At 45.7% G+C, this 13,068-nt stretch overlaps 6 protein-coding genes across 8 annotated transcripts in view; 4 read left to right on the top strand and 2 right to left on the bottom strand.

Annotated features, from left to right (window-relative positions):
• The window catches only part of LOC126555956 (sodium-dependent neutral amino acid transporter B(0)AT3), a 223,413-nt gene that overhangs the window by 146,399 nt on the left and 63,946 nt on the right, over nt 1-13,068 (bottom strand). The gene's annotated exons all lie outside the window — the stretch shown is intronic.
• LOC126568830 (serine/threonine-protein kinase ULK2) overlaps nt 1-13,068 on the top strand; it is a 373,161-nt gene that overhangs the window by 92,101 nt on the left and 267,992 nt on the right. The gene's annotated exons all lie outside the window — the stretch shown is intronic.
• LOC126556139 (galectin-4-like) overlaps nt 1-13,068 on the top strand; it is a 56,867-nt gene that overhangs the window by 39,751 nt on the left and 4,048 nt on the right. The gene's annotated exons all lie outside the window — the stretch shown is intronic.
• LOC126568772 (protein flightless-1) lies at nt 1,033-7,123 on the top strand. Its single transcript, XM_050225389.1, has 6 exons — nt 1,033-1,166; nt 1,857-2,206; nt 2,263-5,157; nt 5,229-5,379; nt 6,651-6,929; nt 6,989-7,123. The coding sequence occupies exons 1-6, from the start codon at nt 1,104-1,106 to the stop codon at nt 7,121-7,123; spliced, it is 3,873 nt and encodes a 1,290-aa protein (XP_050081346.1). The 5' UTR covers nt 1,033-1,103.
• LOC126556449 (essential MCU regulator, mitochondrial) lies at nt 8,468-8,789 on the bottom strand. Its single transcript, XM_050211714.1, has one exon. It carries the CDS (start codon nt 8,787-8,789, stop codon nt 8,490-8,492), a length of 300 nt encoding a protein of 99 aa, XP_050067671.1. The 3' UTR covers nt 8,468-8,489.
• LOC126568791 (uncharacterized) lies at nt 9,393-12,824 on the top strand. Its single transcript, XM_050225422.1, has 4 exons — nt 9,393-10,146; nt 10,220-12,118; nt 12,192-12,684; nt 12,769-12,824. Exons 1-4 carry the CDS (start codon nt 9,397-9,399, stop codon nt 12,822-12,824), a joined length of 3,198 nt encoding a protein of 1,065 aa, XP_050081379.1. The 5' UTR covers nt 9,393-9,396.

A 13,068-nucleotide genomic window follows, 5' to 3' on the forward strand; every position in this document is an offset into this window, starting at 1 on the left:
ATTTCACGAATGATTCCACCGAGAGATAGCGATCACAAATCATCATCAAGCCTTATCAGCAGACACCAGAAAGGCAACAAGCACACAACAAAAAAAAAAAAACACAATATATTTTGCCCAACAAACAAGGAAGTGCACAGGGTGAAATAGCAATGTTATTACGCACATACGCACACACACACGCAAGCCCGTCTACACACCCTTCACAACAAAGCACACGAGACGATGGATGAGATGCCACAACAGCTTTGTCGTACCTAAAACGATCTTAAACTAAACAATAAACACTAGTAGGATACAATAAACATACACTTCGATTACTGCATATTCAGCATAATCGACCCCGATGAGAAGACGACACCACACACACGTCCGACCAGTTGTGACACAATGAGCGTTTGGGAAAGACCTTTTCAATTGGAGCGATTCCAAGAAACGTCGAGCTGAACGTCACTTCTCTGCACAGGCAGTGGTCTCATTGGGCGTGTTTGATCGCTTTTTGAAACCTGGCGCATAGACAAGCTACCTACAACAGTCAATGGGAAAAAGCTGAAATCACTATTTTGAAATTTTTTAATATTTTTGCTTCAGTTTCAACAATTTGAAATTTCTCGTAAAATTTAAGAAAAAAAAGGAAAAATTAAATTTTACCGGTCTGACATACGCTCGTCGAGTCAAATTATCCAAACTGTCATTTTCGTGCACCGGGCCGGCACAGCTGTCAACCAGTGGTTGCCGTCATTAACTGTCATTCATTCTTGGAACAAATAGAAAAACACCAAACACTGTTTTCACGAAGGGAAGGAAAAGGGCCTTTTTTTAAAAGAATTTTCTACAAATTAAGCATAAATTGCTTAGCGAATAGCTAAATTAAAACCAGTGCATAGAGATGTAATATTTGCGGTACACTAACTCCCGTAGGAATCGTAACAAATTAGTAAAAACAGCAGTGACCAACGCTCTGTGATTCCCCCTTCCAACACAAAAAAAAGGAAATACCAGAAACACGCACCGACTGAAAAAAAAGAAATATTGTACTACGGGTGTGGGTCGTTGGCAGCACGATACAGTGAAAAAAAAAAAATAGCAAAAAGTGAAAAAGTATGAGCACTACAGGTGTCTTGCCGTTCGTGCGTGGAATAGATTTCACGAACAATGACTTCAGCGTAAGTAGGCGATGGTATTGCCAAGGCAATTGCACCCATCGTGCATTGAACAGTTATTTCTTGCGTCATGTCGCGAATATTTTGATTAATTTCATTTAACATACAATAACATACGGTAGTGGTACGGTTTATTGCTACGCTGACGCTCAGTGGCCGTAATACTTCTTCCGAATGGAGGTGACATACTTCCCATACCGAAGAACATCTCTTTACTGGTGGTAATAGTAGGGTACAACATACCACTGAAATCTATTTTCGTCCTGCCCGGCATTAGTTTCTGATACAGAGACGCAGGTACCGTGTCAAAAGACATACCCACGATAACTTGCGATAATCGTACGAAGGGTTAAATGTTTGTCATGTTTCTCGTGCTTATGAAATACCTAACACCGGGTGCTGTGCCAAGCCGTTTGGTGTGCCCTCTTTGTCGTGAAGGAATTTCATTGTTTTGCAAATGTTAGCATAAGCTCCATCGTTAGCCTGCAGCCTGCACGTCGTCGTAATATGGTCCGGTCCACAATAATTCTCCAGGTTACTCGTTCCCCCTGGCTGTCCAGTTCACTGTACAGCTCAGCAAGCTCATGGTGTTCGGAAATTTGTTCGGCGGTGGATTTGCTTCCAATAAATCCAGTACTAAATCGTTTTTCGTTTTTTCTTTTTCTCGTTAATCGTTTTTTTTCTTTTTCTCAGGATGACAAATTTCCGAAGAACATCAAACACATGTCCGGGGTCCAGTGGCTTAAGCTGGATCGGACCGGCATGGACACAATACCGGACGAGATGGGCAAGCTGGTAAAGCTGGAGCATCTGTCGATGAAGAACAATCAGTTGGAAAAATTGTTCGGCCAGCTGAGTGAGCTCGGCTGCTTGCGGTCACTGAACGTGCGGCGGAACAAGCTAAAGAGCCACGCCATCCCGTCCGATCTGTTCGAGTTGGAAGAGTTGACCACGCTCGACCTGTCGCACAATCGTCTCAAGGAGGTGCCGGAAGGCTTGGAGAAAGCGAAAGCACTTCTCGTACTGAACCTTAGCAACAATCAGTAAGTGACGGTTAACTGTCCAAAAACACCTACTTTACTTTCTACTTTACTTTTAGAATTGAATCCATTCCACCTTCACTGTTCATCAACCTTACCGATCTGCTGTTTCTTGATCTATCCAACAACAAGCTGGAAACGTTACCACCCCAAACACGACGCCTGTCGAACCTTCAAACCCTCATCCTGAACGACAATCCGCTCGAGTTGTTTCAGCTACGCCAATTGCCATCCCTGCAAAGCCTCGTATGTCTACAGATGCGAAACACGCAACGTACGATAAACAACTTCCCGGCTTCGCTCGACAGTCTTTCCAACCTGCAGGAACTAGACCTGTCCCAAAACGCGCTGTCCAAAGTCCCGAGTGCCTTGTACAATCTTGCCAATCTGAAGCGCCTTAATCTGAACGATAACGTGCTGGAAGAACTGTCACCCATGATCGAAAATCTGACCAAGCTGGAAACGTTGAACCTATCGCGCAACAAGCTAACCGCCCTGCCCGCTACCCTCTGCAAGTTGCAGGAACTTCGTCGTCTGTACGTGAACGATAATTTGCTCAACTTCGAAGGAATTCCCTCGAGCATTGGCAAACTTAGCGCACTGGAAGTATTTTCTGCCTCCAACAATGAGCTAGAAATGGTCCCGGAAGGTCTTTGCCGTGGGTGTGGTTCGCTGAAAAAGCTTAATCTTAGCTCCAACAAACTGATCACCCTACCGGAAGCAATCCACCTGCTAACCGATATGGAGCAGCTAGATCTACGCAATAACCCCGATCTGGTGATGCCTCCGAAACCGATCGAAGCACAACGGGGCGATGGGTTGGCGTACTATAATATAGATTTTTCGCTACAAACTCAACTCCGTCTGGCCGGTGCAAATGTCCCTGCTCAGGTGCAAGGAGCGGCGAATAGTGGGAAGGATCCAATCGCGCGCAAACTGCGTCTCCGACGCGGTGCTCGTAACGATTCTACCGACAACCAAGATTCGGCTAAAATTCTTAAAGGCATGCAGGACATTGCGAAGGAGAAAAACAACGGGCTTGGATTTGGGGAGGAAAAGGTGGAAAATTTAAAACCGAAACGATGGGATGAAACGCTCGAAAAGCCGCCGGTTGATTATTCGGAAATTTTCGAAGACGAAGACGGGCAATATCCGGGCATAACGGTGTGGGAGATTGAGAACTTCCTGCCGAACAAAATCGAGGAAGCGGCCCACGGCAAGTTTTACGAGGGTGATTGCTACATTGTGCTGAAAACTTCGCACGACGACAGTGGACAGCTGTCGTGGGAAATCTACTTCTGGATCGGTACGAAAGCGACGCTGGATAAGCGAGCGTGTTCCGCGATTCATGCGGTCAATTTGCGCAACTATCTTGGTGCTAGGTGTCGAACGATTCGGGAAGAGCAGGCGGATGAGTCGGACGAATTTTTGGCATTGTTCGATACGGACGTTACGTATATTGAGGGTGGCCGCACACCGACTGGGTTCTATACCATCGAGAATGCCGTTTATATTGTGCGGTTGTATCGGGTGCATGATGCCGGTCCGAACATTCATCTGGAACCGGTACCGGTGAGCTATCAGTCGCTTGATCCGGGGTACGTGTTTCTGCTCGATACAGGACTAAACATTTTCGTATGGTATGGGACACGGTCGAAGAATACTCTCAAGTCGAAGGCACGCTTTACGGCGGAGAAAATTAACAAGCACGAACGCAAGAATAAGGCGGAGATATATCAGGAGTACCAGAAGCAGGAAAGTTTAGATTTTTGGCGTGCGCTTGGATTTGCGGACGGTCAGGGACCGCAGGATGAGGATGCGGAGCATCTGAACCAATCGCACGTAGATCCGGACTTTGTTCCGGTACCTCCGCGCCTATATCAGATTCAGCTTGGTATGGGCTATCTAGAGTTGCCGCAGGTTGAACTTCCTGGCGGCGGTAGTAATAAAACGCTTACGCATACTATACTCGCCAGCAAGAACGTGTACATCCTCGACTGCTATCTGGATCTGTTCGTATGGTTTGGCAAAAAGTCAACCCGCTTGGTACGTGCGGCAGCCATTAAACTTTCCCAGGAACTGTTCAGTATGATCGATCGGCCGGAATATGCGATGATTACGCGCGTACAGGAAGGCACCGAAACTCAAGTCTTCAAGTCAAAGTTTACCGGTTGGGAAGAAATTATTGCAGTCGATTTTACCCGCACAGCCCAATCGGTAGCCCGTACCGGGGCGGATCTTACGCAGTGGGCCAAGCAGCAGCAAACCAAAGCGGATCTCGCTGCACTCTTCATGCCAAGACAACCGGCAATGACACCGATCGAAGCTGCCCAGCTCGCAGAAGACTGGAACTACGATCTGGACGTGATGGAACCATTTGTGCTGGAGAACAAAAAGTTTGTCCGCCTACCGGAGGAAGAGCTCGGCGTGTTTTACACTGGCGAATGTTACGTCTTTCTCTGTCGCTACTGTTTGCCGGTGGATGATGACGATGATGCGGATGAGGATGAAGCTGATTCGGCGACGGCAGCCGCTGCTACCAACGGGACACACGAGGGTTCTTCGGGCGTCGCTAATAAGGGCACGATGAAACAGCTCGATCCGGTAGCTACGCCGGCAGAAGAAATACAGTGCGTCGTATACTTCTGGCAGGGCCGGGAAGCGGGCAACATGGGCTGGCTTACGTTTACCTTTACGCTACAGAAGAAGTTTAAGTCTATGTTCGGGGAAGAGTTGGAGGTGGTGCGGATACATCAGCAGCAGGAAAATTTAAAATTTATGTCACACTTTAAGGGCAAGTTTGTGATTAAAAATGGACGGCGCAAGGAACGGCAGCGCACACCGGAGGGTAAGCTGCCGGTAGAATTTTACCATCTACGTTCGAATGGTAGTGCGCTGTGCACGCGACTGATACAGATCAAACCGGAGGCAACGGTGCTGAATTCGGCCTTCTGGTAAGCATCCAGTTCTAGTAAGAAGCAAGTTTAAAGCCGTGAAAACTTATGTCACTATCCCTCTTTTACAGCTATATTCTCTTCGTTCCATTCGAAACGGATGATGATTCTGAGTCGGGCATCGTGTACGTGTGGATTGGTTCCAAAACAACCGGTGAAGAATCGAGACTGATACAGGAAATTGCGGAGGATATGTTTAACAATCCGTGGGTTAGCTTACAGGTATGTTGCCATTGTGATTTTAACTTTAACTTAGCTCAGAAAAATAGACAATGAAAATACTGTAGATAGCTCCTAGCTTCTTGCTTATCAGCCGCTACATCCATATGACCTGAAGCTCTTATCTCGGCATTATTTTTACGGAAGCGTCAACGCCATTACTGCGATTTCGATTTTGGGACTTTCAAACCTTCTCTGTCCATGCAAACGGCTTGACAATCATATTTAAGCGTTGAATTTTCTGGTGCCGGAGCCTAACGAGTCCAAAATAGTTAAGCCATTCAATATTCATTCTTGGGAGAGCAGAACCAGATGCTGCTTTTTCAAATTCGTTCCCCCAGTGCTTCGTGCACACGTGCTGATTAGTTTATATTTTATATTAGCGTAGCTTCTAGTGATGGGTAAATCTTCATTTTTTCTGGAGTGGGATTGATTCGAACTCCAAGACATATCGAAGATTACTCCGGAGTAACTCCGACAGCACAGCAGCAACAGGAGTTTCGATTCCGGGTTTGAATCCTTAACTAAATCCCCAATAGATTCACGAGTCCGCTTCAATCCGCTGTTGACTCCGGAGCAATTTGATGTAACCGTTTGCTGATTTCGCAGTGCGCTTCCGGAGATAAGAATACACTCCGGAGTTCCCAGTACTGGTTGCTACGTTATGTTCTGCTCTACGGATTTGACCCAAATGTATTGGCCTTTTTTTGGGCGGAAATGTTTCCGCAGTCTGTAGCATGACCGGTTCGAAGCCAAAACTTTTGCGCATATCACGTAATCTTTCGTGACTTTTAACCCCAGATAGCTGAAACTTCAAAGGTGTAATAACCTTCGTACCAACTCATATATAGATAAGAAAAGGTTATCCTGGAAGAAAAGATAACCTCTTCTATCTATTCTAAGGATCGTTGCAAAATTTCCATATCTAGTCAGTATGTTGTGCGTACTAAGTAACAATGAATGAATGATTTAAATCTTGCTAATGAATGAATTGAATAAACTCTTCACAAAGAGCCAAAATAAAAACGTGTCGATCTCACCACTTTGATCTTCGCACTCTTCAAGCTCTTGGTCCTCTCAAGGTAGTTCTTGGGACTCTTCGAGCGTCCTGTGTTCTGTGTGATATCCTGTGGTTAAGTCGAGAAGGGTGCGTCATTATTGTGATCATTAAACTGACTATATTGACCCTAGTAAGGCTCATTAAAAAAAAATTCTTATTTAGTTCTAATTTTCAAAATGCTTACACAAACTTTGCATTTCCTTTTTCCCACCAGATCCTCCACGAAGGTGAAGAGCCGGAAAATTTCTTCTGGGTTGCACTGGGCGGACGCAAACCGTACGACACGGATGCCGAGTACATGAACTTTACACGCCTGTTCCGTTGCTCGAACGAGAAGGGTTACTTTACGGTGGCGGAAAAATGTTCCGACTTTTGCCAGGACGACCTGGCGGACGATGATATCATGATACTGGACAACGGTGAGCAGGTGTTTCTGTGGTTGGGATCACGCTGCAGCGAGGTGGAAATTAAGCTGGCATACAAATCGGCCCAGGTAAGTCAATACAACGCAATTTTTGGGTCATTTATAAAAACATTTCTTCTTGTTTTAAGGTTTACATTCAGCATATGCGCATCAAGCAACCGGAACGGCCTCGCAAACTATTCCTAACGCTGAAAAACAAGGAATCGAAACGATTCACCAAATGCTTCCATGGCTGGAGCGCACACAAAAAGCCACCGGAGTAAAAATTGGGGGCCAGGTAGAAAGGTGGAGAAAAGTGTGATCATCGGGTACGTGTACATGTAAATGCATCAACTAATAATCGCGCAAAAAAAAGGGTGTGAGTGTCTGACACGCTGGCAATTTACTACAAAACGGTTGCAATGCAGCGAAGAGAAGAAACGGATTATTGCATGGCATAAGAAAATTATTTTAAATTTGTTATTTTGTTCGTTTTTTTTTTAATTAAATTGTATTAATTTATTCTTGCACAAAACGGTTTTCTATGCTGGCCAGCTAGAACTGTCCTTGGTAGGTTAGCAGTGGGTTCTTTTGCACAGCGCTCTAAATGGAAATAGAAATCCGTCGTTTACTAACGTTTGTAGTATTCAAGTTTTTTTTAACGCTCTACTACATAATTTTACTTTTAACGGTTAACCTTATTTACGATTTTTGCAATCATCATCGACAAGATTATCTTAACGTTTTTTGGACATTATGTATAGCGTAACATATTCATATTTCCCAAAAGGACAATGTAAATAATATAGCTCTCTTGCGTAGTACATGTCTTCCTTTCGCAGTAATGAGAACCATGCAATCAAACAGTTGCTTTTTTTAAACTATTTTATTCGTCTTTTCCGTTTTTTTTTGTAATTCGGGCTAACAATTCGGTTCGTTACTTTCACCCAAACCCGTGTCTTAGGGAGTGTGTGTGCGTGTATCCACCAGCTAAGAAGCTAAAACAAAATTAAGTTTATATTAAAAAAAAAGAACTTAATCGCAAATTATGTACAAAGTCTATCGAACATACGCGGGACTGTCGGATACTAGAAAAGGAAAACAAGTTCATTGCCGGATCGTGTAAATTATTCTGTGCAAGCACAACAATAAACTAAGAACGTTCGAATACCACTACTGAAGCGGAAACGTGTTCGAGGCGCCTTTTTCACTCTCGTCCGCGAAATATCACTGGTGCTCGTGGTTAGGTGGAGAGAAATCTTCCTGTAGTAACTATGTTTCAACCGTATTTTTTAAAGGCTGAGCTGGAAGAGTTAACTATTATTATAAGGATCAATGCAAAGCGCGAGTGGTAGCTCGGTTGTAACATTCGCTATAACAAGACAATCTTGACGTTCCTTCCGTTTTCTACGATATGGTGAGCCCCGGGAGAAATCGCATTGGTAAAATATTGAATCATGCTAGAATTATCTGGAATGATACGAATGAACAGAACAGGGAACAGATGTGTTATAGCGGAGGGGTGTATATCACATTGCTGTCGCTGTATACCTACACCGAGTACACGTAAAGAATTGTTCCGTTCTAAAAATATCGATTCTGCCCGCGCCCATTCCCATTAACGGCAGCGGGTGTGCGCGTACGGCTCGTCTAATCGTCATCATCATCATCATCCGATGGCACAAACAGATCGTTCTCCTCGAGAAAGTTGGCCATGTTCTTGCTGATGGTGGCCCCAATCAACAGTCCCGGTATGACGGTGCAGATTACGCCAAATAAACCGAACGGTGTGATTTCGGGCATCGGTTTTAGGGCACCGCTGCGATACGTATACTTGCGGCGCAGCAGCGGCAGTCGTACCAGCTGTCCCTGTGGCCCTCCACCGCTAGCGACACCCGCATTGAGCAAGGTCGAACGACTCACGGCACGGAACACACGCGTCAAAACCATGGCTCAGGGCTTGCGATGTACGACACGTAACGGTTACCGGGCAAGGTGGAAAACGGAAGTAATTCTAGCTGAGGCTGGACAGTTTTTCCACGATGAAAATAGAAAACACCTAAATACCACGGCCCGAATCACACATTCCACACTGCAGCAAAAGTTTACACACCGAGAGCGTCGAATGTCATTGTGAGCTGTCAAAAAATGGCCGTGTTGCCAGATATGCACAAAAATTGGAGAATAAATTTGAATTTTCGGGAAACATTTTTAAAACTTTTACTGGTTATGTTATGTTTTTTTTTTTGGTTTTATAAGATAAATTAAGCTTAATGATAAGTATTGTAATTGAAAAAATTAGCCTATTTCATACGTCTAGACCATTTCTTTGGAAAAATTTTGCGTTCTGTTCATGACAGCTGACAAAAGTGACCGTTGGCGACAGTTGGTTCAAAAGTTACAGTCTTGTCAGTCCAAAGCAAATCGAAACAACAACGCCAAGTAGCGACGCGACCGTTGAAACCGAAACACGAAGCTGCTTTTGCGTGCGTCCATTGCATATCGTCAGTTTGTTTGGTTGTTTTTCTTACAACTGTTTTAAGTTTTGTGGTGCAGAATGGAGTTTCGTGGGTTTTTCAAAAACACCTCCATGAAGCGAGGCGACCAAATAAAGGTCGAGGTGTGCAGGCAGAACAAAATGCAGCGGGCAAAATCTCGCCATGAAATGCGACAAACCTACCGTAGTAACATGGGATGTGATTCGGAGGAGGAAAATGATGTTCCGCCAGTGCAGGAAACGTACGATGCGTTTCGTCAGCAGCAGTTGCAGCGGCAACAAAGTACGAAGTTAGGCGAAACTATGACGGTAAAAAACAAAAACCTCTCCCAGGAGGAACGTTTCCAGATCCGGCTGTTGCGTTTGCAAGAGTTTCGTGAACGAAAGCGGCGAATGCAGCTGGAGCAGCGTTCGAAACAGATCGTACCGTTTGTGCCGTTTGTGTCGAAAAATATAATTGTAAACGAAATGAAAAGTTTACAATCGGTGGAGAGTGCACGGAAGAAGCCTACTCCGCTTGGTGAATGTCAGGAGCTGATGAATCAGATCCCTGCCCGTACAAACAAAACGCCCGTATTGAATAAGTGCATAAAATCTCGGGTAGACTGTTGGCGTAAGGATCAGCTTCCTCGGAAGGCGACTGAGTGTGATTTGCCTCCGCAAAAACCCGTATCGGGGAAGAAAGCTGTCCCACCCATCATCAAGTCAGTGGAACGACCGAAAGTGTCCAAGCCTACCGTGAAGCAGCGACCAAAGGAAACGAAACCACCAGCGGTGGTGCAACCGGTAATGCAAGTCCGGCACGCAGTGGTAAGTAGTATTGGTAAAGTTCGTTTTTGTGTCCTTTCCATCTTATCGAAACCCTCTTCCTCTCCTACCGTAGGTCACTAAACCCGTCGAAAAACGACCATTATCGGAAAAATTTGTCTTCAAGCTAAAGCCACCAGTAGCGGACAACGGAAGTTCTTCAAATATAGTCACGTCGACCGTTCGCAAGCATCGTAAACCGTTAACGTTCTCTTTCGAACATACTTCGGAAATTCAGAAGCCAAAAGCAACACTAACCGTCAATCGAGCGGATGAGCTGTTTGACGGTATTAGTCCGATCGAGGTAGAATCGTCGCCCCAGAAGCCGTTAATAGCTATTAATGGCGTTGGGCATTCGTCGCCGACAGTTGAAATCGTGCCGATAAAGACTGAAGAAAGTCTTTGGGAACCCCAGCCCATCGCTTCTTTGTCGGTTTATGAAACAACAGTGCAGGAAAATTGCAATTCCTTGACTGCAGCTGTTGAAACAAAATTCAAACCCGATTGTTCGATTGGTGACTGGGTGCCCGCTGCAGTGCATGAAGTTTCGAGCGATTCGATTATAATCGTACAAGACGACGATGATGAAGTATTTCAAGAAACGGCACAATTCGCGTCGAACCTTGCACCGGAAGATCGTCCAAGAAAGCCGACAATGAATGAGTCCTTCACCATAACGAAACCGGGCTTGAATGAATCTTTCACCCTAAACGTTGGCAGCGTCCCATCGCATGATCTGCTCGCAAATTTGCCTTCTGAGCCAACGGTTGTTCGGTTGTCGACTGGGCCGATGGTTCAAAATGTGATGGCTTTATCCGAAAGACCCATCCAGGAAAGGCGGCAGAGTTCGCCAAAGGAAATTAAGTTAAACGGATCATCCAAAAGCTCCAGAGTCTCGTCTGAACCTTTGAACGAGCCGGAAACAGAAGGACCTAGTCAGCAAAGACACAAGAGTTCTCCAAAGGAATCTAAATTGAGCGGATCGTCCAAAGGCACCAGAGGCTCGTCTGAAACTTCGAACGAGCCGAAAACGAAACGTGCTATCCAAGAACGACGCAATAGTTCGCCAAAGGAAAGCAAACTGAACGGATCGGCTATAAGAAAGCGCGCATCATTAATTTTCACCGAAGAACCAATCGAATGTGACATCGTTCCCAGCAAATCCAACTTAACCCTCGCAGAGAAGCAGCGCCAATCGCTTGATGATGGCCAAAGCTCAACCACATCACAATCGTCTCCAGACGAGCCGGAAGATACAAAACCACCGAAAGAAGTGGAAGAAAAGACACGATACTACTACGACAAGGTGGACAGCGAACTGGCCCGTCTGCAAGCATTATGCGATGAGTATGCACCATTTCTGGCGGAGGACCAGGAGCTGAACGATCACTGCCGTGGACTAATTATTGCTGCCCAAGGGCAAACAAACATTCTGATCAAAAAGAAGCTAACCAAGTTCCGCGAGCTTATCGGACACTACGAAACGAAATGGAACGACCGTAAGGTACGCCATGACGATCTGGATGGTTTTTGGATCATGCTATCGCTCGATCTGGACAACCTAGACAAACGGTTCGAGGAATTACGTGCGCTGAAGGAAAACGGCTGGCAGGAGATAGTGCCGGAACCGAAGATGAAGAAGCTTCAGGGTGGTGGTGGTGTGCGGAAGCGGGAGAAAAAGCCAACGGTGGCAAATGCTAAAAAATCGTCCGCTATTGCCGATCTGATACGCAAGGCAAGGCAGGAAGCAAAGCAAAAGCAAAAGACAGCGATTGCCGAGCTGGATGTGTTGAAGGATACGGTTACGGTAGTGACGACACCGGTTAAACGTGCGGTACGGTTCGTAGAATCGCCGGCTCGCCGTACCAGCTTACCGAAGCGTTCGAGTTTGTGCGCCGGTTGTACGCCGACCACCGTCCACTGGAACCAGGAACCGAACGCAAACCTGTCCAAGCGTCACACCATTTTCCCGGAGGTGAGTTTAAAACATTATTTTTGTTTCCCTGTTGGAAAGACATTTAATATGTATTTATTGTTTGATTTGCCAGATCACCCAGAAATCGGAGCTAGTTAAATCGATTCTAAAGCCTGCGAAAGTAGCACGTGGCCGGCGAGCCAAGAGTGTACTGTTCCTCGACGGTGGGCTCGAAACACCCCAGGCAAGGCGGCGCCATTCATCCCGCAAGATTGTGGACACACCGAAACCGCAGATTAAATTTAACGAGGAGCTCGAAATTGAGCACATCGACAATCTGGCAGCTCGTACACCGTCACGGCTGGAGCTGGAGATACAGAAGCGCCGACAACAATCGCTGCTAGAGTCTGCTTCCCTGCTGCTTCCATCCAGTGACGACAATGACAAGGACACGGATCAGCAGCGGAAGAGGAGCACGCGCAAGGCTTACGCACAAGGGACACCTTGCCGGGACAGCGGTTCGGTGAGACGGTCCAATCGTCGGACGTCACGGTGCATTGCCACACTCTTCGATGGGGAATCGAGCAATAGCTGTAATGACTTCAAAACGGAGGACGAATCGGAAGGTATTTCCTATTGCCTATCGTGTGTATGTGTGTATCTGTCCTCTTGCTAACATCGCTTTTCCTCCCCTCTCCCCCACCATCCAGGTTCAGCCAAACGATCGTCCCGCAGGAACGCTCGCAAGAAGCTTCTGGACAATTAAAAGTATTTATATTAATCCCTCACTCTACGATACATGGTTGCTGTTTTGCATTTGTTGATATATACGGTTTTTTGTGGACTTTTACAACTCCGAAGACTAATAAACTTTCACGTTTCTTTTAAATCACATTCACAGCACTCAGTATTCTCTTCACGAAAGGATTCACGATCTTACAAGCAAATTAAGCGTAATTTATTCGTTCAATATTGAGGAACGATTTGTCATCGACACACGCACACATGTG

This window comes from Anopheles maculipalpis, chromosome 2RL (assembly GCF_943734695.1).
Source record: "Anopheles maculipalpis chromosome 2RL, idAnoMacuDA_375_x, whole genome shotgun sequence".
In the NCBI taxonomy this organism is placed as follows: Eukaryota; Metazoa; Arthropoda; class Insecta; order Diptera; family Culicidae; genus Anopheles; species Anopheles maculipalpis.

Coding starts and splice junctions, on each gene's coding strand:
- LOC126568772 (XM_050225389.1), top strand. CDS start 1,104: ATGAGCACTACAGGTGTCTTGCCGTTCGTGCGTGGAATAGATTTCACG. Junction 2,207..2,262: donor CTGAACCTTAGCAACAATCA/GTAAGTGACGGT, acceptor CTTTACTTTTAG/AATTGAATCCATTCCACCTT. Junction 5,380..6,650: donor ATCCGTGGGTTAGCTTACAG/GTATGTTGCCAT, acceptor TTTTCCCACCAG/ATCCTCCACGAAGGTGAAGA.
- LOC126556449 (XM_050211714.1), bottom strand. CDS start 8,789: ATGGTTTTGACGCGTGTGTTCCGTGCCGTGAGTCGTTCGACCTTGCTC.
- LOC126568791 (XM_050225422.1), top strand. CDS start 9,397: ATGGAGTTTCGTGGGTTTTTCAAAAACACCTCCATGAAGCGAGGCGAC. Junction 10,147..10,219: donor TGCAAGTCCGGCACGCAGTG/GTAAGTAGTATT, acceptor CTCCTACCGTAG/GTCACTAAACCCGTCGAAAA. Junction 12,119..12,191: donor GTCACACCATTTTCCCGGAG/GTGAGTTTAAAA, acceptor TTGATTTGCCAG/ATCACCCAGAAATCGGAGCT.